Consider the following 24,333-nt stretch of genomic DNA (forward strand, 5'->3'; position numbering starts at 1 on the left):
TATGTTGGACAGGAGTCCGTCAGTGAAACGTAGCACAGAGAACAAATTTTGTGTTTGATTCTAGATCGAATGGATAGCCAGTGTAGGGTACAGAGCAGCAGGGAGGTGTGCTCTGATCATGGTTTCTCTAAGTATGATCCGAGCAGCTGTTTTTTGACGTTTCTGGAGTAGATATTGAGATGAACCAGACAGAATTGAGTTACAATAGTCCAGTCTTGAAAGTACTAATGAACACACAAGTGTTTTAGTGGCATCAACTGAAATATATTTGCGAATGGAGCTGATGCGTCTTAGCTCAAGACATGCAGCCTTGCATATGTTAATGACATGTTGGTGCAATGTGAGAGTACTGTCCAGAGTAGAACCTATGTTTCGTACTGATTGTGTGAATTTAATGTTAGTGTTGCTGATATTTATTGTTTGAGGTAAAGGATGTGAATGAGAAAGTTTTTGTGTTGTGATCAGAATGGCCCCAGTTTTATCATCATTCATCTGCAGGTTGTTACATGTCATCCATGATTTCACATCAGAAATGCACCTACCCCTTGAATGGTAGCATCAACTTCAGTTGGGTGGCTAGATTTGTATATTTGGGTGTCGTCAGTGTACAATTGGTGAGACACTGGATGATGATCTATGACACTTGAGAGTAGCTGAGTGTATAGAATGAAGAGAACAGGTCCAAAAACAGACCCCTGTGGAACACCACAACATAGAGTCAACTGGGCTGGAGTGTATTCCATTTGCAGACACAATTTGTGTCCTGTTGACCAAGTAGGACTTGAACCACAGAAAGGCTGTATCATGAATGCCAAATACATGCTGGAGACGGTGAAGAAATATATCATGGTCTGTTGTGTCAAATGCTGCAGACAAATCAAGGAGGGTTAGGACTGTAATCTTTCTGCTATTCAAAGCAGAGAGAATGTCATTAACTACTTTTAGAAGAGTAGTTGCAGTACTGTGGCAAGGGCGATATGCAGATTGTACATTGCTAAAAGGACTTTTAATTCAGATGAGATACAAGCTGGGATAAAACAACCTTTTCTAAGATTTTTGATATGAACGGGAGATAAGAAACTGGGCGGTAGTTCTTTAAATCGTTATGGTCTAATGTTGGTTTCTTCAGCAGAGGCTTTACAATGGCAGTTTTAAAAAATGATGGGAATTCCCCTTATGAGAGAGAGGTATTAATAACATTAGTTAGTGAAGACAATACTGGATCTAAGCACTCAAGCATCAGTGATGTTGGAATTGGATCAGTTCACATGACTTTGGTGCACTCTTCATCAGGATTGTGCATACGAAATCCATAGAGACAGGTTAAAATGCTGCTAAAGGTTGCTGCCCAAATTCTGTATCCCAACTGCATGGTGACAACGAGTCAATTGAAATTGTGGTGTCAAGCTTATCTCTGATGGTTTGTACTTTGTCATGGAAGAAATTTGCAAACATGTCTGGAAGGTCGACTGGAGAGAAGGTAGTTGGAAGTGGTGTACATTTGTTCCTTGACATTAGCTTGTTAGTAATCTCGAAGAGCTCTTTGCAGCTGGAACATTCCATGATCTTAGCAGTGTAGTGGGATGATTTCGCTGCATGGACTATATTTGTGACATTCTTCTTAGCGACTTCATAGATTTGCTTATGAATAGTGAGTCTGGTGGAAAGCCAAAGCCTCTCAGCTTTACGGCGGTCTCTTTTAGCAGTGCAAAGCTGGTCCCTAACACTGCTATACCATGGAGAACACTTGGTAGCTGGGGCATGTTTGTCGAGCAATGAACGTAGGCAGTTATCGAGTTGTTCTGCTGTAGGAGGTAAGCAAGTTGTTAGGTTTGCTTGGATGTCATGCATTAGTTTGTTTCTATTTATCATAGGGAGGTTTTTCTTAGTAGCAGATAAAGGTGGAGGGTTAGGGACTGATACGTCAAGATGGTATATAATGCAGAGGTGATCTGATGCAAGTTCATGGGATACGAGGGAGGACCGTAGGTCTTTGAAGAATCCAGTCTAAAATGTGACCATGTTTATGGGTGGGTTGGTTAACTGACTGTTTGAGGTTGAAAATATTAATGGAATCTAGGAGTTTTGATGTGTTTGGGTTTCCGGGACAGTCAAAGTGAAAGTTGAAATGTGTTAAAAGTGAGTGGGGCATGGCTTTGTTGGGAGATCTCATTGCATATCAGCCTTCTGGAGTTGAAAGCCACCAGGAATGCCTTGCACCTATGGCAGGATACATTGTACCTATGGCAGGATAACTTGCACCTATGGCATGATGTATTGTATGGCTGGACATTTTTGTTCTATCAGATAATTCAGCAGGCAAGAGGGTACTAAATCCTGGACCACGGCCACCAGGTTTGGGATTGTCACATGTGGTGTCATTGTCTGAAATCCACCACCAAAACATCCCGGGTAGACTCATTGCCCAAGCAGGCTTGCTTTCAGGGCAGAATCAGGCAATTCATGCAAAATGCTCCAATCACCTCTTTCTTCAGCTGAACCTGTACCAGCTGGAGTCAACCTCACATAGACAAAGGTAACAGTATAGAATGCCAAGGTCCTGATCTCTGGCACTCCCATACTAGGTCCAGAAGCCTGTGACATTGATCCCCTTTTCATGGACTGAAACAGTTTCATGATGTGTTACCTTCCTACCAATCTCTTTGATCCACATATCTTGTAATAAGGGATGGAATTGAAGTGCCACCTGATCCTAACTGCTCCACAAAAGTGGGGAAAGTCATGGATCAACTGCCTTCTGAATGTAGAGGCAGAAAATCCAATGAAAATCTTGCCATTGCCTTGCATGCTCAAACCATAAATGCAAGCTTTTTTAAAAACTGAATCCAGGGTTGCTCAACCTGTATGCATGGCTCATATCAAGCAAAGCCTGAGAAAAAAGTCTTCTCAGAGTAATCAGTGGACAGGATCACTAGAGTTAAATGGCCTACCACTAGCCATGGTTCTGATCACCCTGTCTACACCTTTGTGGATTGAACAGCTATATTCAGAGTTCCCACGCTACTGGGAAATCGGGAAAAAGTGTGGGAAAAAGATAACTTTTTCCAGTCCGTGAAAAGTCCTTGAATTTTGCAAATATTAATGAAAGTAGGGAAAAACCAGTGAATTTTTCTCCACAACTTGACACCAGAAACAATTATTTAATTGTAACTGAACTGATCGTGAGTTAAATTTATCGAGTCCTAACCAGAATATTAGGAGGTTGCAGTATGAATCATTTAGGTGCTTGCCATAAATATATTTGTTGAGACAATCCAAACGCTCATTGGATAAGTTTCATCTAGTAGACTTTTTGTTTCACAGCTCAATATCCGTACTTTATTAATTTTTATGGAAATTATGAAAACCAGTCTAGCATCACATGGTGGTGTTAAAGCATAGCCGCTGGTAAGCTATCTTACGGTGGCAGCAGATTCCAAATTTTTTATATGTAATTGCTATGAACTTACACTTCATCCTAAATGTCCATATATGAAAAATGGGGTTGGAATATTCGGAGGAAAAGCGGATTAGAAAAATGTCGAATCTCTGAGCTGATCTTCGGTGCGAAATTATTACACAGTGACTTGTAGCTTGAAGCATTGGTTTCAGATCTTAAATGGACCGCAGGAGAAATGGGAAATTGTCGTCCCTTTTATTATATATTAAGAAATGATAAGAGCCCATGTATCAATACAGGTTTGGGGACTGGTTTATTGAAGTACAAAAAGACAAGTTGATTTTACAGAAATTTCAGCCCTTGTTTATACAACAATATATACTTTTGAAGGTCTTTTGTCAAAATTTAAATCAACCCTTTTGTAAATGTCTTTGAATAATGGAATTTTTAACCAAATCGTCTTAAGGAGTTTTGGTTGCTTGAAAAATCTTGTTTGAGATTTTATTGGCACACACAAATTCAGGGTTAAAATTTTCGTTACAAGATAAGATTCTAATACTTTGCAGTTATTGGTTTTTTTTTTTCATACTGTGATAGGAAATGCTTACTTTGTATAACATGCACATATATTGCTCTAGAATTCTTTAGAATTAAAGGTTTGAAAGGAAACAAAATAATTTATCCTCATTATGTGGTTTCCATGTAGCAACATAATGCAGGTCAGCAAAGTAAAGTTAGAATTTGTATTCTGTATATTGAAATGGCTTTAAATGCCAATTTATAGGAATATAGTCAGATTTGTTTCGTGTGACTCATTTTGCGATTTTGTACATGATCATTTCTTTTCTGACATATATGTTTTGGAGAGTCTTGAAAGAGAAACATCTTCAGATTTGGAAAATGCATGTTTTATAATCCAAAATGTTCTTTAATTCCATTCAGTAATGGTCATATGTTAACCTTGAAAAAATTAATTTCATTCTATAAAAAAAACTGGAAAAGACCTGACAATTTATATTTAGAAAAGCGTGGGAACCATGTATACTGGTGTTTTGTCCTAGTGACATCTGTTGGATTTCATGTGTTGCCTCCCTTAGCATATAATGCCAACTAACCATCAGCATTGTAGACTGTACATTGGCCAAAAAATAGGGGTGTCAGTTGACCTAAAAGGGATACTTTTTAGGTTTAACATCGAAAGTTTAACTGTCTATAAGAGTGAAACCATTACAGTTGTATTTGAGTGAAAGGTATTTGTGCAAAGCAAACAAGCACTGGAAAATTGCTTTTTTATCAGTGCATTTAAGTTGTGTGCTCCCATTGTCTCGAACATGTAGGAGCAGTGTTCAAATTTGAACAACTTAATTTTGATTGGATGCGGTGGCTTGCTGCCGCATCCAATGAAATTCACAAACCCAAAGCACAGAAATATCTGCTCGATATGCCAAGGTGTAGAGAGGGTTATCGGAACCTTGGCTAGGGGAGATGACCACTCTGGAAGTTTACAAAGTAGAGTGTCTGGTTTTATTCCATTGATATGAATGAAAGCATTTCAACTCTTCCAAAGCCCCAATATCATAAATAGTTACTTTCTTTTCTTGTTATTAAAAGATAGAAAACTAATCTCCATCACTATCAAGGGTTATTGTTCCATGATATTGGACACATTCAGACATCACAATAGGGAGGACACGAGACAGAACAATTACCTTTCTGACCTTTTGGTCGACTTCAATTTCTTGCAGTTGGTAAAAAACCCACCTTTTGTATCAGAAATTATTGTTTGCATTTTGGGATCTGAATTCTTATGCCATGCTAAGTCACCAGATCACGTGCATTTTGAAACTGGGATATCCATGAGACAAGACCTGTGAACTGTGGAAAATTGTACAAAACTTGTACTGATCTAACTAGGGATATCCATAAGACAAGACCTGTGAATTGGGGAAAATTATACTGATCTAACTATGCATCTGCCCCTTCATATGGCAGAGGGTGAAAGGGGGTTTTCAGCCCAGGTCACTTCATACACAGATACGGAACAGATTTGGTTTAGAAACAGTCAGTAGATTAGGCTTGGAAACAGTCAACAGATTTATACTGAGAAATGGTAACAGAGTAAGGTTTAGAAATGGTAAATAGATTAGCCTTAGAAACAGTCAACAGATTAAGGTTTAGAAACAGTCAACAGATTAAGGCTTAGGAACGGTCAGCAGAGTAAGACTTTGAAACAGTCAACAGAGTAAGGCTTAGAAATGGTCAGCAGATTAGGTTTAGAAACAGTCAGCAGATTAAGGCTTAGAAATGGTCAACAGAGTAAGTCTTAGAAATGGTCAAGAGAGTAAGGCTTAGAAATGGTCAACAGAGTAAGGCTAGAAATGGTCAACAGATTAGACTTAGAAACAGTCAGCAGATTAAGGCTTAGATATGGTCAACAGTGTAAGTCTTAGAAATGGACAACAGATTAGACTTAGAAACAGTCAGCAGCGTAAGTCTTAGAAATGGTCAACAGAGTAAGGCTTAGAAACAGTCAACAGATTAGGCTTAGAAACAGTAAACAGATTAAGATTTAGAAATGGACAACAGAGTAAGGCTTAGAAATGATCAACAGATTAGGTTTTTAAAAATGATCAACAGTTAAAGCTTAGAAATGGTCAGTACATTAAGGCTTAGAAATGGTCAGCAGATTAATACTTAGAAATGGTCAGCAGATTAATACTTAGAAATGATCAGCAGATTAATACTTAGAAAAGGTCAGCAGATTAATACTTAGAAAAGGTCTACAGATTAGGCTTAGAAACAGTCGACAGATCATGCTTAGAAATGGTCAACAGATGAAGGCTGAGAAATGAGCAACAGAAGATGAACGTTTATACAACTGAAATGGGAATCTTATAAGGATTTTCATTTCAAAAGACTAAATAGAATGGAAGAAAGACGTGGAATTTTAAGTACTGGGTTAATATTGAATTATGGCAATTCCCATTCCCCCTCTCCAGTTTTTTTGCCTACTCCCATTTCTTTTAGTGACATAGTGGTGTGGGGGGACATCTACTTTAAGATACATTCCTGGCTGCATCTCTGGTTTCTATCTGGACCTGTTTCAGAAGCTACGGTAGCTCATTACTTTTGATGAAACTGCATTCTATTTGCCCTTTACTATACATTCTATTTGCCCTTTACTATACATTCTATTTGCCCTTACTACAACAAGCAGAATAAGCAAGCTTCATGCTCTTTCAATCAACCTGAACTGTATACATTTAATTCAGTTTCTGTCATGAAGTCATGGTTGTAGCCATGATCAAGCATTCAAGGGGCACTGCTTCTTTATCTCTGTTTTACAAGTTTTGAATTGGTGGTTAGGATCAACCTTTTCTAGTTTTTACATCTAAGACCTTTCAGTCCAAAGAACTCTGTTCAACCTAGTGGTCTAATAGTGGAAGTGAAACTAGCAACTTACCCAGGTCTGTTAGAAGTCTTGTAGGAATCTGACTTCCACTGAATTTGCAAGAGCAAAACATATTCCTATTACATGACATATATTCCTGGGGCTAACCATAATCTGTAGGTTATCCATCTGAAGCTGCCTCATACATGTTAGGAAACTGGAGTCTTGCCCAGACTTGGGCAAAGGGGATGTAATTCCCTCACCCCTTGCCTGTTCTCCTTATGTGTTATGATTGGGTAATGTATTTGAAGAAGAAACCAATTTTTTAGAAGAACAAATTGGTTTCTTGGATAATATATCACTGATCATAATATGTGTACATTCTCCCAAGACACACACACACAGTTACATTCCTGTAGATCATGCACCTCCACTTCAATAATAAGTGATGACTAGGTGGTATATGGCATAACTATCCAATGGGAGACTACTCTTGTCTGACTACCATTTTAGGCTAGCAGACAACAGTTTAGTACCATTGTTGCTAACAAAACCAAGGATTGTTTTAACAGTTTTTTAGTTTTCTAAGGATTTGTGAGGTTGTGGCATACATCTAATATTGTGATCAGGCTGTTATTATCAAAATTGGTAATTTAAAGACATTACTGTGCTAATTAGTAGGCATGGTTATCTCTAAATTAGTAACAAAGCATATATCCACTGGCATTTCAAGTCAGTGTTATATGGCAATTGAGGCAACTCAAATAAATGATGGCAGTAATCCCTCCAGACATGTCAGATGGTAATGTATAAGTCATTTAAAGAAAAGAAACATTTAGAATGAACAAAATATTTTTTATTTATTGGGATTCATCAAAATTGTAAAACAGTTTGCCAATCAGAAAAGTAACTTTTGTACCAATCATTGATCATGCATTTGATGTCTGCTGCCAGAAAGAAATTTTGTCTTTGTGATCTCTGTTGATGTTTAGAATCTAGGAATAAAGGAGGTGGATAACTGAATCTGCAGATTTTTTTGCCAAACTGCATTTTTTATCATGCAAAAATGACAATTTATATTTTCAGTTATTAATGAAGAGTCCCAGTCGACGGGTAGTTGATCTGTTCTCCTTTCAGAATACTCCTTTGTATCAGAAGTTTGATTTCACCTCATTAATTGAGAAAAAGGTACAACACTTTATATTAGGAAGTTGGAAAAAAAATAAATCTGTCTTCAGCTATGTTCTTAATTGTTGTAAAAGGTATCTAATCTGTATATTTCAGTTTCAGTAAATGTTCAGCAGTGTTTGTGGATATCATTTTGTTACTTTTTGATTACATTTTTGTATATTTCTTCTAATTACATTCGAATATTTATTGTTTAAGTATCAAAGTATTATTAAAACTTACTTTTTGCCCAATAATTAAAACTTGCCTTTTAAAATACTTTCCTTTTTAAAATAGGTGGAATATTTTATGTTGTCCTTCCATTTGTTACCAGTTTGGTTTCTGTGCTATAAGTTGAGTTTTTCACTACCAATCTTTGGGGGTAACTTGCTCTCATGGAAAGGAGGAATTCTGTGGATTTTGGAATCCAAAGGTGAAAGGTCAAGGTCACTGTGACTGGAAGATGAAAAATGGTTCTGCACAATAACTCAAGTTCATGTCCATATAACAGTTATTAAGCTTTGTCAATGGCTTGCCTTTGGAGCCAGAAAAAGCTAAATTGATTTTGACCATAATAGGTCATGGTCAGTCTACAAAATGACTTGAGGTCTCAGCTGTGGGCAGAACCCTGTCAACTTTAGAGACAAAAGGTCACAGGACAAGGTCAGTGTGACTGAATAAATAAAAATAGTGTCTGCAAAATAACATCTGTTCTACATTAAGTAAATATTTCATCCAAATTTTGTGGATGGCTTCTGCTTAGGGGTAGAAAAGAAACCTATTTATTTGGGGGCATTATATATATATATATATATATATATATATATATATATATATATAAACTTTTGTACATATTTTACAAAAATCACCTTAGTAAGAGGACCCATGACATTTTATCTGTTATGCAATTATACCAAATACGACCGATTTTACTAACAATAGAAACAACAGAATTTGTCGGAAAGCATGTTTAAATGAAGGCCTTTTAAGTTTTTCATTGATGCGAATTGGCTTCCAGTATGGTTGATTTTACTAGAATATAAACTTTCTTCAATGAGGTCTCAAAAACCTTTGGCTGTACCCATGGGTACAGGCAAAATCATATTGGTTTTGGTACTGCTTGATATAAGGTCAGAGTCAGTGTAGCTTAAAATGGTGTTTTGCTTTCTGCATGGTGTCAAATTTCCATGACCAAATGTTTATCAGATTTCATTGGTAGAGAATCCTCGGGCAAACACAGGAGACAGTATTGTGATATTTGGTGATTTTGCCCAATAGGTTGAGCTTCCTGGACCCAGTTTTCATCAAAGTTCAAAAGTCATATGTATTAGGGCAGATAGACCTCTCTGTTGATTTTTTGGTCTAGAGTTCAAAGGTCAAGGTCACTGAAGCAAAAGTTCTAAGCTTTTGTGACTAAAATAAGTATATTATTTATGATCAGTATTTTAAGTTATGCATCATTGTATTATTCTTGGAAATAAATAATTATTAATTACTTACATCCATTATATTTCTAAGTTGTACAACCTTTTCCAACAAAGTATCAATTAATATAGTAGTCAGTTGAATTGAATAGGTAGAACTGAACTTATTGGAACGTAATGTGATCATATTAAAGGTGTTTTCCTAATGCCGAATGTCATTAAAATTTTGGATATTGCAGATTTCTCCACGAAACGTTGTACCAGAAGATTTTTTTCCCATGACAGGAGTTAGCTACAGCTATGCTCAAGATGGAAGACAAATTTATCCACAAGATGGAAGACATAATGATCTCGATGATGACAGTTTCCCTGATGTAAGATAATCTTCTTCCCTGTAAATGGGTCTCTGTTGTATTGTATAACCTGTTATTGTTTCAAGGGGGTATAGCTTTTGCTATATTAACAATCAGTTAGTGTTACATGGAAGTGAATGTCTGTGAAAATTTCATAAATATTAAGACCAGACATATTATAATATCCAATGGATTACAATGCAAAATCAAAATGTCTTAAAAGTAGAAGTGTTGGCACTGTGGTAATATTCCACTATTCATTCATCAGGCCCTTTGTTTTTCCACCCAACCATATTTGTCAGCTGTATATATCATCAACTGAATATTCCTTGATACAGTCTGGCATGTCAACTTTCTAAAATCTGTTTAATTATCGTCAGCATAGCTAAACCCTTTTCCTTTTCTGGAAAAAGTACTTCACCAAATTAGAATAATGACCACAAAGGCTTGAGAAAATAAGTGCTTTGTGATTTTGAGCATGTAATGTTTAATGTTTAATTTAATGTTTAATTCTGTAGCTGATGATGACTAATGCAGAAATTACTTTACAAATTTGCTATTTTTTGTGATCATTTATGTCTTTGTGAGTAATTTGTTTCAGGCATTGTGGGTGAAACTGGTACTGTATTATAATTTTACTAGTGTACTCCCTTTATCAATAAATGTTGAGAACCAAACAATACCAGTCATACCTAAAATATAAAATTACCCATAATAACTTGTTTAGCTGTAACTACTTTTTACTTGAATTTCTGTTACGTAGATCTTTGTTTGCTAAAGGTTATACATCCAGCTTACATTGACATTTTATTTACCTGTTCAAAGTAACAGTTTTTCTGTTGTCAGGGATTATAGTTATAATTTAATTTTGAGGTACTTTTCAGAAAAACTGGAAGGATATACCCACTCAAACATGTTGTGTTATATTATTGATACTGATACTCTTTACACTGTTAAATTTCTTTTCCAATGGCAAGTTATTTCTCATGAACTTGAAAAGTATTGATTTCCTGGCTTCAGATTCTTGTATGCATGTAGATATGTATTGATTACTTATTTCAAATGAACCTTCATTTAACCCTTTACCTCACAGTGTAAGCAGTTGATATACATGTACCAAAGTTACACAGTGCAGTGTGCTATAAATAAAAGACGCTACCTGTTTGACACATAGGTCTGCCTGTTGACTGTTACGAGAGTGTATTATATGTTACATTCAGCATCTGTTATAATCAAGTTACATATTTTTTACACATCTATTATGTACAGAAAGATTTAAGAGTAAAATCTGATTGTTATAGCTGTATAATTATTTTTCACAGAAGAATTCTTTATGTGCTTTAAAATCTTGAGAGAACTCATTCATCGCCAAGCCAGTGAAGCCATGTGACCAGCCATAGCTGCCATTTCTCATACTCAAAATTTACCAGTCCTTTTTCTACATCTACATCACTAAATCACCTGAATTTGATAAATTATAAAAACTCAATGATGCCTACATCAATATCAGAACCTTTACCTAAGTTATTGAAGCTTTTATAGTAGTGATTCTAATTGTGCAACTCCAGAAAATATGTACTGAACTAAACCCGTGACCTTCATTTTGGAGAGTTGAGAATTTGACCCAGTTACTTTAAATAGTAGATTGCAACTAGAGCTTAAACAGCGACTATGTGATCAGACGTAATGGTCATTCACTTAAATGAATGTAATATCTAAATGGGGGATGTCCACGAATATGGCGCTATGAAAACTGTTTCAGAATGGATGATGTTTACAGCAGGCATCCAAACTCACTTCCATGCAAATGGGGTAGAGGCATCCAAAGCAGACCTGCCAACCCTTATGATTATGCCGTAAGTCTTACGAAAGTCACCCTTAAAATTTGGACCTATGGCATACAAGCAAAAAGTATGGAAAAATTACCATTGCTAAATTTGTTCCTCCGTGTTTGATTTGGATTTGGGTTTCATATTAGAATTAGTGGAATTAATCAGGGAACCAGACTGACTTTACATCAGTACCTAAGATGCTTTAAACTGCATCCATTTGTTCATGCAAAGCGCCTGCATGATCACACTGTTGATTATTGAGTTGTTTTTTTTTAAAAATGGTGTCCAGCAAGCGATGCTTATTTAAGATAAAAAGGAAAATAAGCCTCTTGAAAAGTGTTAATAATCAACACAGAAGAATAAAAAGGAATATTCTGATCCTTGTGAATTAAAGGAGGAAAGGACACAGTTACGTTTATAGGACATCACTGGTCAATTTGAGTATGTCTCATGGTGAGAGATGTGATTGCCATCATACTGTGAGATGGAAAAAGAATTTCCAAGAATTACATCAAGTTAAGAGATAGCAACCAGGAAAATTGAATGACTTAAGTAGGCCTTTTTGTTTTGTCAGATGTACACTGGAGAAAACAATGGTGTTATTTCTAGATTTAGAGAATCACAGACATGGCTTGTAGGAATACATTGTCATGCTCATCGTTTGGAATTGGCTTACAAAGCTGCCATTGCAAAATAGCCTATCCATGCAAAAGTTGAGGAGCTGTTAACAGGACTTTACTATTTTTAGCAGAATAGCCCTTTAAAAAGAAGTGATTTATTAAGTGCATGTGAGGTGCTGGGAATCACCAAGATAGTCCCTACTCATGTTTGTGGAACTAGATGGTTGGCACATTGGCAGAGGGATTTGGACAATTTGACGAAATCATATCCAGCACTAGTCAGCCACCTCCAGACATTGACTAAAACTGATCGGCCTTCACCTAGAAGACCTGAAGCTACTAGGAAAGCAGCTGGCTATCTGAAAATGTTGCTAGATCTGCATCTTGTTAATTATTTCCACTGCTTCACAGACGTCATAAATTTACTGTCCAAGTTGTCATTGTTTCCTCAAAATGAGTCTTGTTTGGTGACTGAAGTGTACCTGAGAGTTCTTGCAACTATTGGTGTCTTGGAAGAGTTGAAATTAAGAAATGGACCTAGGTTAAGAATGTTTCTGCAGGATATTGGTAATGGACCTATAAAAGAATTTCATGGTTTTGGAGTAAAAGAGCCAAGTTCCCTAACATCAGTGCAGTTATCACTTCATGCTAGAGAGGACATGAATAACAGTTTAGCAGAACACTTGGATACCCGATTTGACAAACAGCATGGTGATGTATTGAAAGCCAATCATTTTGCAGATTTTCATTCATGGCCAATAGACTCAAATCATATTGGATTTGGTGATGTGGATGTTACTACTCTGCTGGAACATTTTTCCCCAGTCATGACAATGGCAGGCTTCTATCCAGACAAGGTTGAAGAGGAGTGGCAACTCTTGAAAAGTTTAATTTATGCTTTTGGATGTCAGGTAGAGAACTTACAATGGTGTGATGTTAACAAGAGATTTCAAGAAGGTCCCACTAACATTCTGGTGGATATTGTGTTGACCCTTCCATCCTCGTCTGCAGATGCAGAGTGGGGATTCAGTGAATTGAAAATGACGAAATCTGATTTTAAATGCAGATTGCGCAGCAGTGTATTGAATGATTTGTTAACGATTCACTTTTTAAGTGAAGACATTGCTTATTATGATACAGTGTCAGCTATATATATATATATTTATGGAACTCTTGTGGGCCAAGACCACTGTATATGGAGGACTATTCAGAATCGGATGGAGAAGATTATGATTTGGGACAAACTGATGGCAAATCAATATAATTTATATCTTGTATAAATCTTTATTGTTGTGTAAAGTACATGTATTTTGAGGACTAATGGATTTTGCTGTGGACTAGTATGTCTTTTGTCCTGTTAGTCCGCTTGACTAGTTAATAAGAGTTAGTTTTGAACCCTGTATCAGATACCAATACTGAGAGTGACAGTTTGGCTGATAAGCTTCGAGAATGCAGAGTAAATTGGATTCATTATGATTCCAGATAAAAATGTTGGCTTCATATTGACCAAAACAAGAAATAAGACTTCATTTTTTGTAAAACTAAAACAATTTAAATAAAATGTTTATGATGGCCTTTTGTGTGCACACTGTATTATGTCACTTATTATAGGTTCTTTTCACTAAGAGCTTATGAAACTAATTTTGTGATAATATCAGGGCTGTTCCTGTAAAACATACATGGGACCCAGGGAAGGCACTTTTAATGTAGGGTATGCGCCCATATATGCAATTGAGAATTTTCTTCTGATTTTAATATGAACTCTCTGAAACCAGAGTACCCTGGCATATATTTTAAGAAAACTGCCTTCCCTGGGTACCATGTATGTTTAAATGGAACAGCCCTCAGTGAGAAATACTAGTATTAATGCAATAGTTTTAAGGAATTTAATGTAAATATTCATGGTTGTGGTGATACTAAAGTAATAGGCATGTGATAAGTTCATGTTATATTGGTAATAAGCATGTAATAAGTTCATAATGTCAAAGTAATAAGCATGTAATAAGTTCACAGTAAATGTTGCATAATAGGCATAGTCACCAGAAAGTTAGAAGAGATGCATAGATCTGATTCTAAGGGGTCTTTTTAACACACTGGTTTATGAAAGGGCCTCTAAGGGTCCTTTTTAACATAGTGGTGCATTAAAGGGCCTTTAAGGGCCCTTTTTGACAACACTGGTTTATCTAAGGGCCTTTGAGGGTCCTTCTTGACAATAATGGTTGATTGAGTACTTCCTATTAAAGGCAATGACTCAAATTTGACATGAATCAGAGTTTCTAAAAATATATACATTTAACTTGTTAATGTTTTTTTAAAAGTCTTTCAGAGCAAGGTAATTGTACTATATATAGCATTTTTCAATAGCTTGCGTTGGACTTGATGCATACTATTTCCAGGCAGCACTGAAGATTTCTATAATAGATTATTATTTGAGTTGGGTATTGCAACCTGACACATGTCAAAGATTTTACATAATTAGTGGATGACAGTTTCCTGGCCCAACTTGCTGGACATCTAAAAATCATTGTTTTGCAAGTGAAATTCATGAAGTATCACAGTTTTAACATTTTTCCCAAACTATCGATGAAGGGCAAGTAAATCTAAATTGAAAGTGTCAACTCCAGATAATGCACCCTTGAAAAGAGTTGCTTTTAAATTTAATCACCAGAAGTGAAGGTTGATGCACTGACATTTCTAGTAATTTGGCAAGACATTTCATATTCCTTTTAGATGATCTACCTGGGAAGCAGATCCAGAACTTGGCGGGTGATATAACATATTTTATTTGGATCAGTACACTTTTAACTTGTCAACATGAACATATACAAGAGTGGCCTTCCATTGTGCTCAGCATGACTTTGTCCTGAGTGATGTAAAGATTTTGCATAATGGTCCACACTTGTTTATGAACACCTGGAAATTGTTATTTGGATACATTCTGGGAGTCCATATACAACTGTACCCAGATGATATCAGACTGCTTTGCATGCTTCAGTTATGACCTGGTTTTATTCATACATTGCTTTCAATTAATACAGCTCATAAGCTTGTCCTAGTGTAATTTAATTTTGTAACTTTCACAAGACATATTTCATTTATATTTCAGTTTGAATTTGTATGGAATCTCCCAGACGACACTGAACCAGTTTATGTGTGACCCATGTTTGTGATGACACTGAACCAGTTTATGTGTGACCTATGTTTGTGATGACACTGAACCAGTTGACGTGTGACCTATGTTTGCGATGACACTGAACCAATGTATATATGACCTGTGTATGTTATAGATGATGCAAGGATATAATGGATTACCATTCAGTATTATCATGAAATAAGCATTCAAGAATTCTCTTTTAGTAAAATTCTAACTGTATCAAACATTTTGCTAAATAAAGACAGAATCATTACATGTGGATTCTTCAGCAGGGATGGAATTTGTGGCAGTGCAAGAATTCTCCCAAAATGTGATATTTACAGCATGGATTTCAGGTGTATAAGGATGGTACCAAAGCACAGGATTGTGACCCAGTTAAGATCCCAGACTTAAAATCAAGGAAGCTGAGTCTTAATAGAGATGAAGAACCAATTACAGAATTAGCTTAGGGAATTGCAGACTATCGATCAGAGTAATTGGGACATAGAGTCATATGCTGTCAGGGCCAAAACAATTGAACAGAAACTTAATATTCCATAATTTGAATGTTAAATTCTAATTCCTTAATTGGCATCTGAAATGAGATGATTCCTTTATTGCAACTGGACTTGGAAGATTCCTTAATTAGCACTGGACATATGTAGTCTTTTGATGTAACTGAAATTGTGCAACATTGTGAAGCAAAGATTATTGTGTTTAATTAAAAATTTTAATAAATTTATTGTTATTGCCAGTGAAGATGTTGATATAGTTATTTTGGGATTTAGGCATTTTTTGACTAAAATTTATTTTCCCATTCAAAGGTTAGTTTTTGGATTTAAATGTTTCTTTCTTTGGCAAAATAGATATAGAATTTATTCAGTAAGAAAAGAATCACAGTGTCCAAATAAGGATGTATTATTGTTCCTGGTCAAATGGCTGGGTCAAGGAAGATCTGTATAAGACACAACATGATCAGGCTTTTATGATTTTAGTTACAATGATCCTAAAGTGTAATCCTGCACTAATTCTTGGATATAAATGATTCATATCTTGAAATATGCCATATCAAAACAGAAAGCACTTGTTATTGGAGAAATAATGATGTCATCTTGTTCATTTGTTTATCCAAATCTATTTTCTTTTCTTTTGAAAATGTGGTTGCACTGGAGACCTATCCTGTGGTCTCATGAAATCTCAAACAAATAGAAACCGAGAATGTTTGGGTCAAAACGATGGAATTTGGTTTTGTTAGTTCTAATGGCCCTTTTAAGACATTGGCTGTATCATGGAAACACCAATGCCGTTGACCCAGGCTGGCCTGGGTGGTTGTTGAATTTGGGACTCTTGGATTACGGGTCAGATGCTCTACCATTTGAGCTACTGCAGCCAGTTTTGTATGGCATTTAGGATTAATCAGAATCTCAGCATTTTGCTTCTAATGTGGATTATTTGATATTAGTACAGGATTCAAGGAATATTTAAGTCTGACTTTTTAGAGTGCATAATCCATAAAGCAGTATATTTATTCTTTTGCACCATTTTGGTTTGTGTTGCACCACTGCACATGATATACAGTCTTTGCATTAAGACAATAGAAGAACTTTAATTTCATGAAATTTGAAGAAGTCAGGGGTCATTACAATAGATATCTGTTCATTTGCATGGAAATTGTAGAATGTGCTCTTGAACTTTTCTCATTGAGTGGAAGTTGTACAGTGTGCTCATGAACTCTTATTGAATGGAAGTTGTACATTGTGCTCATGAACTCTTATTGAATGGAAGTTGTACATTGTGCTCATGAACTCTTATTGAATGGAAGTTGTACAGTGTGCTCATGAACTCTTATTGAATGGAAGTTGTACATTGTGCTCATGAACTCTTATTGAATGGAAGTTGTACATTGTGCTCATGAACTCTTATTGAATGGAAGTTGTACAGTGTGCTCATGAACTCTTATTGAGTGGAAGTTGTACAGTGTGCTCATGAACTCTTGTTGAATGGAAGTTGTACATTGTGCTCATGAATTTTCTCATTTGCATGGAAATTGTACAATATGCTCATGAACTTTTCTAACTGAATGAGAGTTGTACAATGTGCTCATGAACTTTTCTCATTGGATGGACATTGTACATTGTGCTCATAAATTTTCTCATTACATGGAAATTGTACAATATGCTCATGAACTTTTCTAACTGAATGAGAGTTGTACAATGTGCTCATTAACTTTTCTCATTGGATGGACATTGTACATTGTGCTCATAAATTTTCTCATTGCATGGAAATTGTACAATATGCTCATGAACTTTTCTAATTGAATGAATGTTGTACAATGTGCTCATGAACTTTTCTCACTGGATGGACATTGTTTCTTTTATTGTAAAGTCATTGTGTATACACATTGCTTATTTCTCTCAGTCTATGCCAACAAAAGTTATGAACTTATGTAGTTAGTTTATGTTTTCTGATTGCTCATTCATTCATTATCCATTTTATTTTTTGTTATCCCATCAATATGTTTGACCCCATTTCATCTAAACTTACCATAATTGGTATATGAATGCATCTCAGGTAGAGTAACTTAGTCGTACCATAACTAGGTCACTGTGGACTCATTTGCAGGTTGGACTGGCTTTTTTTATTTTCAGTCGTTTGTTGCACCAAAAATATCTTAAACTCTATTTTATCTACACTTATAAAATTGGTATTTAGGTACATCTGGATGAAAGTTACTCAAGCATGAAAGCTAGGTCAGTGTGATCTATTTTGCATGATTAAGTGGCATTGGTATTTTCTATTGTTTGTTCATTACACTGAATATCTTGGACCCTATTTCACCTACAGTCATGCAAATTGGTATATAGACACATCTATTTCACCTACACTCATACAAAATGGTATGTAAACACATCTATTTCATGTACACTCATGCAAATTGGTATGTAGACACATCTATTTCACGTACACTCATGCAAATTGGTATGTAGACACGTCTATTTCATGTACACTCGTGCAAATTGGTATGTAGACACATCTATTTCATGTACACTCATGCAAATTGGTATGTAGACACATCTATTTCACGTACACTAGTGCAAATTGGTATGTAGACACATCTAGTTCACCTACATGTCTAAATCGGTATGTAGATACATCTATTTTACCTATACTCATGCAGTTTGGTATGTAGACACAACTATTTCACGTACACTCGTGCAAATTTGTATGTAGACATCTATTTCACCTACACTCGTGCAAATTAATTCGTATGTAGATACATCTTGAGAAAGTCACTCAGTCATACCAAAACTAGGCTGTTTTGACCAGTTTGAGTGGCTTGCATTTTTGGCCTGCTGTTTGTTACATGCACAATATCTTGGACTCTGTTTCACCTGCACTAATCAGAATTGGTATGTAGTTAAATATGGGCAAAAGGTAACAGCCACACCAAAGCTAGGTCACTGTGGCATAATTTGCTTGTTTGAGTGACTTTTTTTATTTTCAACACTTGTTTATAATAACCACAATATCTTGGACTATATTCACTACTACTCATGAAATTTGATGTCTAGATAAATCATATATTAGAAAGGGGATTCATATTGAAAATTACATGCAGTTTCTATTTTTAGAAACATATAAGGCACTTTTCTCAGGTTTAAAAGTTAATGATTTTATTTGCAATCTCCTTATACCATAAGAAAGAATATGCAACTGCAATTATCTATTGTACAAGTATCAGTAGGGAAGAGTTGAACGGAAGACAGAATCAGTAAGATATTATTAGATTTCTAATAATACCACCAGCAATAATTCTATATAATTTGTGATAGTTATATGAAAGTTTACTTGCCAAACAGGAAGTTTTAGCACACCTGGCCATAAGGCCAAGGAAGTTTATGGTTTGACCCTGAGTTTGGCATTCGTGTCATTTATCCATCAGCAATTTTCTTTTCAGCTTCTCAATAACAACTGGGTCATTCTGATCAAATATAGTGAGAATGTTTCTTATGATGTGGTCTGCCAAATATTATGTTATGGGTGGCTCCTATAACAGTTGTATGGCTTCCATAGCATCCAAAATGGAAAACCCATTTTTTACTACTTTGGAAACAACTGAGCAAACTTTTGATCAGAACTGATTGGAATTTTTCTTAGTTGTATATGTCCAGGATGGTTTCCCTTGTATTGGTATGGCTTCCTTTGCCTCCAGTTGGAAAACATATTTTTTTTAGTTCTTTTCAAGGGTGGCTGAGCCCAATTCAGTCAAACTTGGTAAAACGTTCCAAGTAACAGCATAACTTCCAAAAATATTTGGAAAACCTGTATTCAGGTTCTCCAAAACAGCTGACTCGGAGCCAGTTTTGATAAAATTTGGTAGAACTGTTTCGCTATCAAAATTGTCTTATGTGGCACCCAGAGAAATGGCACAGCTTCCTTTGCAACCAGGTGGAAAACCTATTTTCAATCTCTTCCCAAAGAATGCCTAATCCAGGTGTTTCTTAGGATATGCATTATGAAAATTTATGTCTGTCATAGAATTTCTAGAAGTGACATGGCTTCCAGAGCAAACCTAAACTTAACTTCTTCTCCAGAATGGCAGAGCCATTTCTTATACATCTTGGCAGTAATGTTTTTAGGACATGCTGTATAAATTTTTTAACACATTTTACTTTCATGCAAAATGTGCCAGTTATCCAGATAGTTTGATATTATCTTGACATTAGTGTCTTTCAGCTCAAGATCTCTGCCTTACTAGTACGCTTCTGTGTTAGACCTTAATTTGCCAGGTGAGTATTATCAGGCTATAGGAATTATCATATTCTGAATATATTAAAATAAAGGTATGGGAAAATTCAGCCATTTAGGAGTAATTTTCATCAGGCAGTCACACTGCAGTGTTGTACTCTTGTTCCTCCCATAAAAATACCAAAGAGATGAAAAAATTATTTCCTTCTGCAGGTTTCAAAAATTATATTGTAATTTAAAATGCAAAAGGTAAAGAATCAGATATTTCAGACAAAATAATTTTTGCAAAATACTTGAGCATGCATTAGATAGTTTCTTCAAAGCTATTTCAGTTTGTTATTAAGCATAAATGTACCGGGTATGTATTATGTTTATTATTTCTCTAAAGATGTGTCTGAATGAAATTCATTATTATATAATCTTAATTTGTATGCCCTTTTTGTTACATTAAGATATTTTTCATTATTAATGCTTAACGGAGCTTGGTACAGATTTTGATTTCCTTATTGATTAACAAGTGTCTCGAGTCAGACAAATATTTATGTGGAAGGATGTAATTTAGTAGTCTTATGATCAAAATAGATTCTTACTGTTAGGAGTTATGAATAGTTTCTTTTCAGTATAAATAGTTTTGTATCTGTTTGTACCTGCTTTCACTTTATACAGGATATTGTCATTAATTGTTCCCATATTTCTTAATTTTTTTCTCATACTATGTACAATTTTTGTATGTTGTAAATATCTTGATATTTAAGATAATTACTAAATTTAGTATGCTCTTTTATATGCGACTAGATAATTAAAAGCCATGGCAAGTAAAAGAAATATATATGCTGATGATGTCTTTTATTTGTGTGTATGTAACTAATGTTAGCAAACATTCAAAGATATTGTGCACACTGATATATTTGCTAATATTATTTTCACTCAGCAGTGTTAGGGGTATTGTGAAACCCTTGGCCAACCATTCTGGTGGCCTAGTGGTTAGAGCGTCTGCCTCTGATGCGGTAGGGCGTGGGTTTGATCCCAGGCTGAGTCATACCAAAGACTTACAAAAATGGTACTAACAGCTGCCTTGCTTAGCGCTCAGTATCAAGAGGTTAGTGTTAGGACTGGTCGGCCTGGTGTCAGGATAATGTGACTAGGTGGGACATCATGCTATATGTCTGCAGCATGAGGCCTCAGTGCTAGACATCACTATAAACTGTCACACTGCAGACATTGTAGCGAGATGACTGAAAAATTGTTAAAGCTACATTAAAAATTCAAATCACAAACACACACACACAAACCCTTGGTCTGTCATCCATCCAGCAGGCCTTTACCTCATCTCCTGAACTACTGGCTGAAAATTCCCAAAACTTGATTGCTACATAGTACACTTAACTCAGTAACCACCTGAAAGAGGAGTGTCAGTGTATGCATCCACCTCTGAAGTCCTTGGAATGGGGTCGGAGGTCAATTGTTTTAGGGGCAAGTCTTGCACATTATTGGCTATGTTATGCTGAGTAAATGGTATGTTAGTGCCTTTCCCAATAACACGCCAAGGCAACCATACCAAAAATATGTTTCATATATTTTCTGACCAAATTTCATATATGCCATCTTTGCACAAAGATACATCATATGTGTGACAGATTTTGCATTAGGACTCAACAGGAGAGTGTGGAGAGGGCAAGCAGTTGGTTGTTGTTTGTTGTTAAGAGTCTGATTTACTATATTAAACTATTGCAGTTGCTTTAATTAAAATTTAGAAAATGTTTGATACAGATCCATATATAAACTTGTAGTGGGAAGTAAAACATCATGTAAAGATTTCGTAGTTTTGTTCTCAAGGGCAAGGCAAGTTACATCAGGGACCCCAAGAAGTGCATTTTTGTGTTCAGAGATGTACTTGTCTGTCATGATATTGTGTGATTGTAATCTGCAAGGGTTAACATTATACTATACACAGCCCTGTGAAATAATAACTAATTTTAGTTGGACACCATTTGTGATAATATGTTGAATTATGGGCTGGAGATTTGGAAGTTCAAGTCTTATATGCTTGTTGTAATAATAGCCATAACAACATCAACAACAACAATAAGAATAATATTGAGGGTAACACAGTGTACACTAAGTGTCCCTGTCATAAAACAGAAAAATAATGGCTATGACACATATATATTTTCTTCATATGTTTCAAATAGCATTCACAACTCAATCACAAAGGTGAAGAGTTCTTTATGCCATCATGCATGGGGGGGGGGAATTGGTTGTATTTAGTTTTTAACTTTTTCTCTCTAATACATTTCATGTTAGGGTGATGAAATTTGGTATTAATCAGATGCAGCTTCTTTTTACTTGAATGGGTCACTGTGGCCTATATTTTATATTGTACATACTGTACAGACTTTGGTTTATTTCATTTTAAATAATGTCTCAGGTATCATTCATGCAAGTGTTATGAAACATGTTAAGAAGGTGCATTTATGTCAAAATTACAGCAAAGGTAGGTCATTGTAACCTATATTTCCCACCAGTATGGCTAGTTGCCTTTTGTGATCAGGAATTCTTTTTTGATGTTTTATGACACTTGGTTGGGGATGCATATCTCTTCAATAGAGATTGGGATAGATATATTTTCTTAGCCAGTGTCTTTAACTACTGGAAATATTTAATAGCCTGGGATTGTCAGGGAAATATTTTATAGCATAGGATTGTCAGGGAACTATTTTATAGCCTGGATTTGTCAGGGAACTATTTTATAGCCTGGGATTGTCAGGGAACTATTTAATAGCCTGTGATTGTCAGGGAACTATTTTATATCCTGGGATTGTCAGGGAACTATTTTTAAAGTATAGCCTGAGATTGTCAGGGAAATATTTTATAGCTTGGAATTGTCAGGGAACCTGTGTCCATCCAAGTATCTGAACTGCTACCTCTAAATCATAGCTTGTACATTTCTGGAATAGTGTGATAGTAGGACAGGAGAAAAAAGAATTAAAGTGATGGAAAAACAAAATACAAAAGATGTAACAAGTGTTTCCATGCAATGGCATGTTTATTACATATGGGAAATCATTACACACTGAAATGTAAGTGTGATATGACATCATTTTATTATTCTAAATGTATTGCATATTGAAAGATAATCAAAGGTCCATGGAACTTGTAAAATGGAAAACGGAATTGAGAATAGCAGAAAGGAATACATGCAAAAGAGAGATAAAGAAATTAAATAACATCTACACAAATTGTTTGTAGATGAAGAAGACAAGAAACAAGAGTAATAACAATTATCAAATTAATGATAATTGCATTATTGCATCATAGACAAAGGGATATTTTGCATGCTCAGCAACACTTATCACTATGCATGTAAAACACTGTGTTGTTGTGTGAGTGGTACTTGTATATGGGAGCTGTTCTGGTGAGCCATGTACAATATAAATCACACTGGTTGTGATCCTGTCACGTCAAAACTTCTGGCTGATTCAGAGAGCGTTTCTAATGAATAAGCAGTACGTGAAAATTTAGTGCAACTTTTTCACTACATCTGCTGTTAAATGTGATATGGTTGATGATTTAGGGGATGTATAAGAAACTGTGTTTGATAATGAGATTTTAAAAATTAACAGTCACTGAACTGTAACCTTGTACTTCATCAGTGTTTAATGCTACAATAAATCAAGAGACTGAGACATTTAAAATGAAAAATCTGCTAGACTGTAAAAGATTATTTTGACAACTACACTTCAAAATTTGAAAGTGTCAGATACAGAGAACTGTGTGAAATATGCAGAATGAACTTAATTGTGTAGTATGGATAGCAACACCATGTTTTGAGATTTTCTGATGGCATTTGACAGATCAAAGTATAGGAAACTTTGTAAAATCAGTTCGTACATTTTTATGTTTTTTTTCAGTTAGCAACCTGTTGTTTGACTGTTCAGTACCTTTACCTGGTGAACATGCTTTCAATGCAAACAATAAAAGCATAAACATGAAACAATTTAACATAATCTTTGATAATTTTAATATTTTCCAAGACTTGATGAAAATAAGAGATTGATATTAGAATATGAAGAATTACTTAGCTTCCAATAATGATGGAAATTGCAACTGACAAGAGACGCCATGCTGAGGGTAGTGGTTAAATGGAATTGGATATGAAAAAGTTGAGTAATTTTTGTCTAGCCCACATTAGTGGAAAGTGAGACATAGCAGTCAATTTTTGTCCAGCCAATGTTAGTTGAAACCTGAGACATGAGATATCAGT

At 35.4% G+C, this 24,333-nt stretch overlaps 1 protein-coding gene across 1 annotated transcript in view; it reads left to right on the forward strand.

The window, feature by feature from the left end:
- The window catches only part of LOC149775711 (ribosomal protein S6 kinase-related protein-like), a 77,708-nt gene extending 56,802 nt beyond the window's left edge, over positions 1-20,906 (forward strand). Inside the window, exons 12-14 of the mRNA XM_089942941.1 lie at positions 7,878-7,979; positions 9,622-9,756; positions 15,294-20,906. Of these exons, the coding sequence (XP_089799067.1) occupies positions 7,878-7,979; positions 9,622-9,756; positions 15,294-15,344 (288 nt within the window). The 3' untranslated portion in view covers positions 15,345-20,906. The remainder of the gene's footprint in view (positions 1-7,877; positions 7,980-9,621; positions 9,757-15,293) is intronic.
- The last annotated feature ends 3,427 nt before the right edge of the window (positions 20,907-24,333 follow it).

Source organism: Sinohyriopsis cumingii, chromosome 19 (genome assembly GCF_028554795.1).
Source record: "Sinohyriopsis cumingii isolate HCF-2022 chromosome 19, ASM2855479v2, whole genome shotgun sequence".
NCBI lineage: Eukaryota > Metazoa > Mollusca > Bivalvia > Unionida > Unionidae > Sinohyriopsis > Sinohyriopsis cumingii.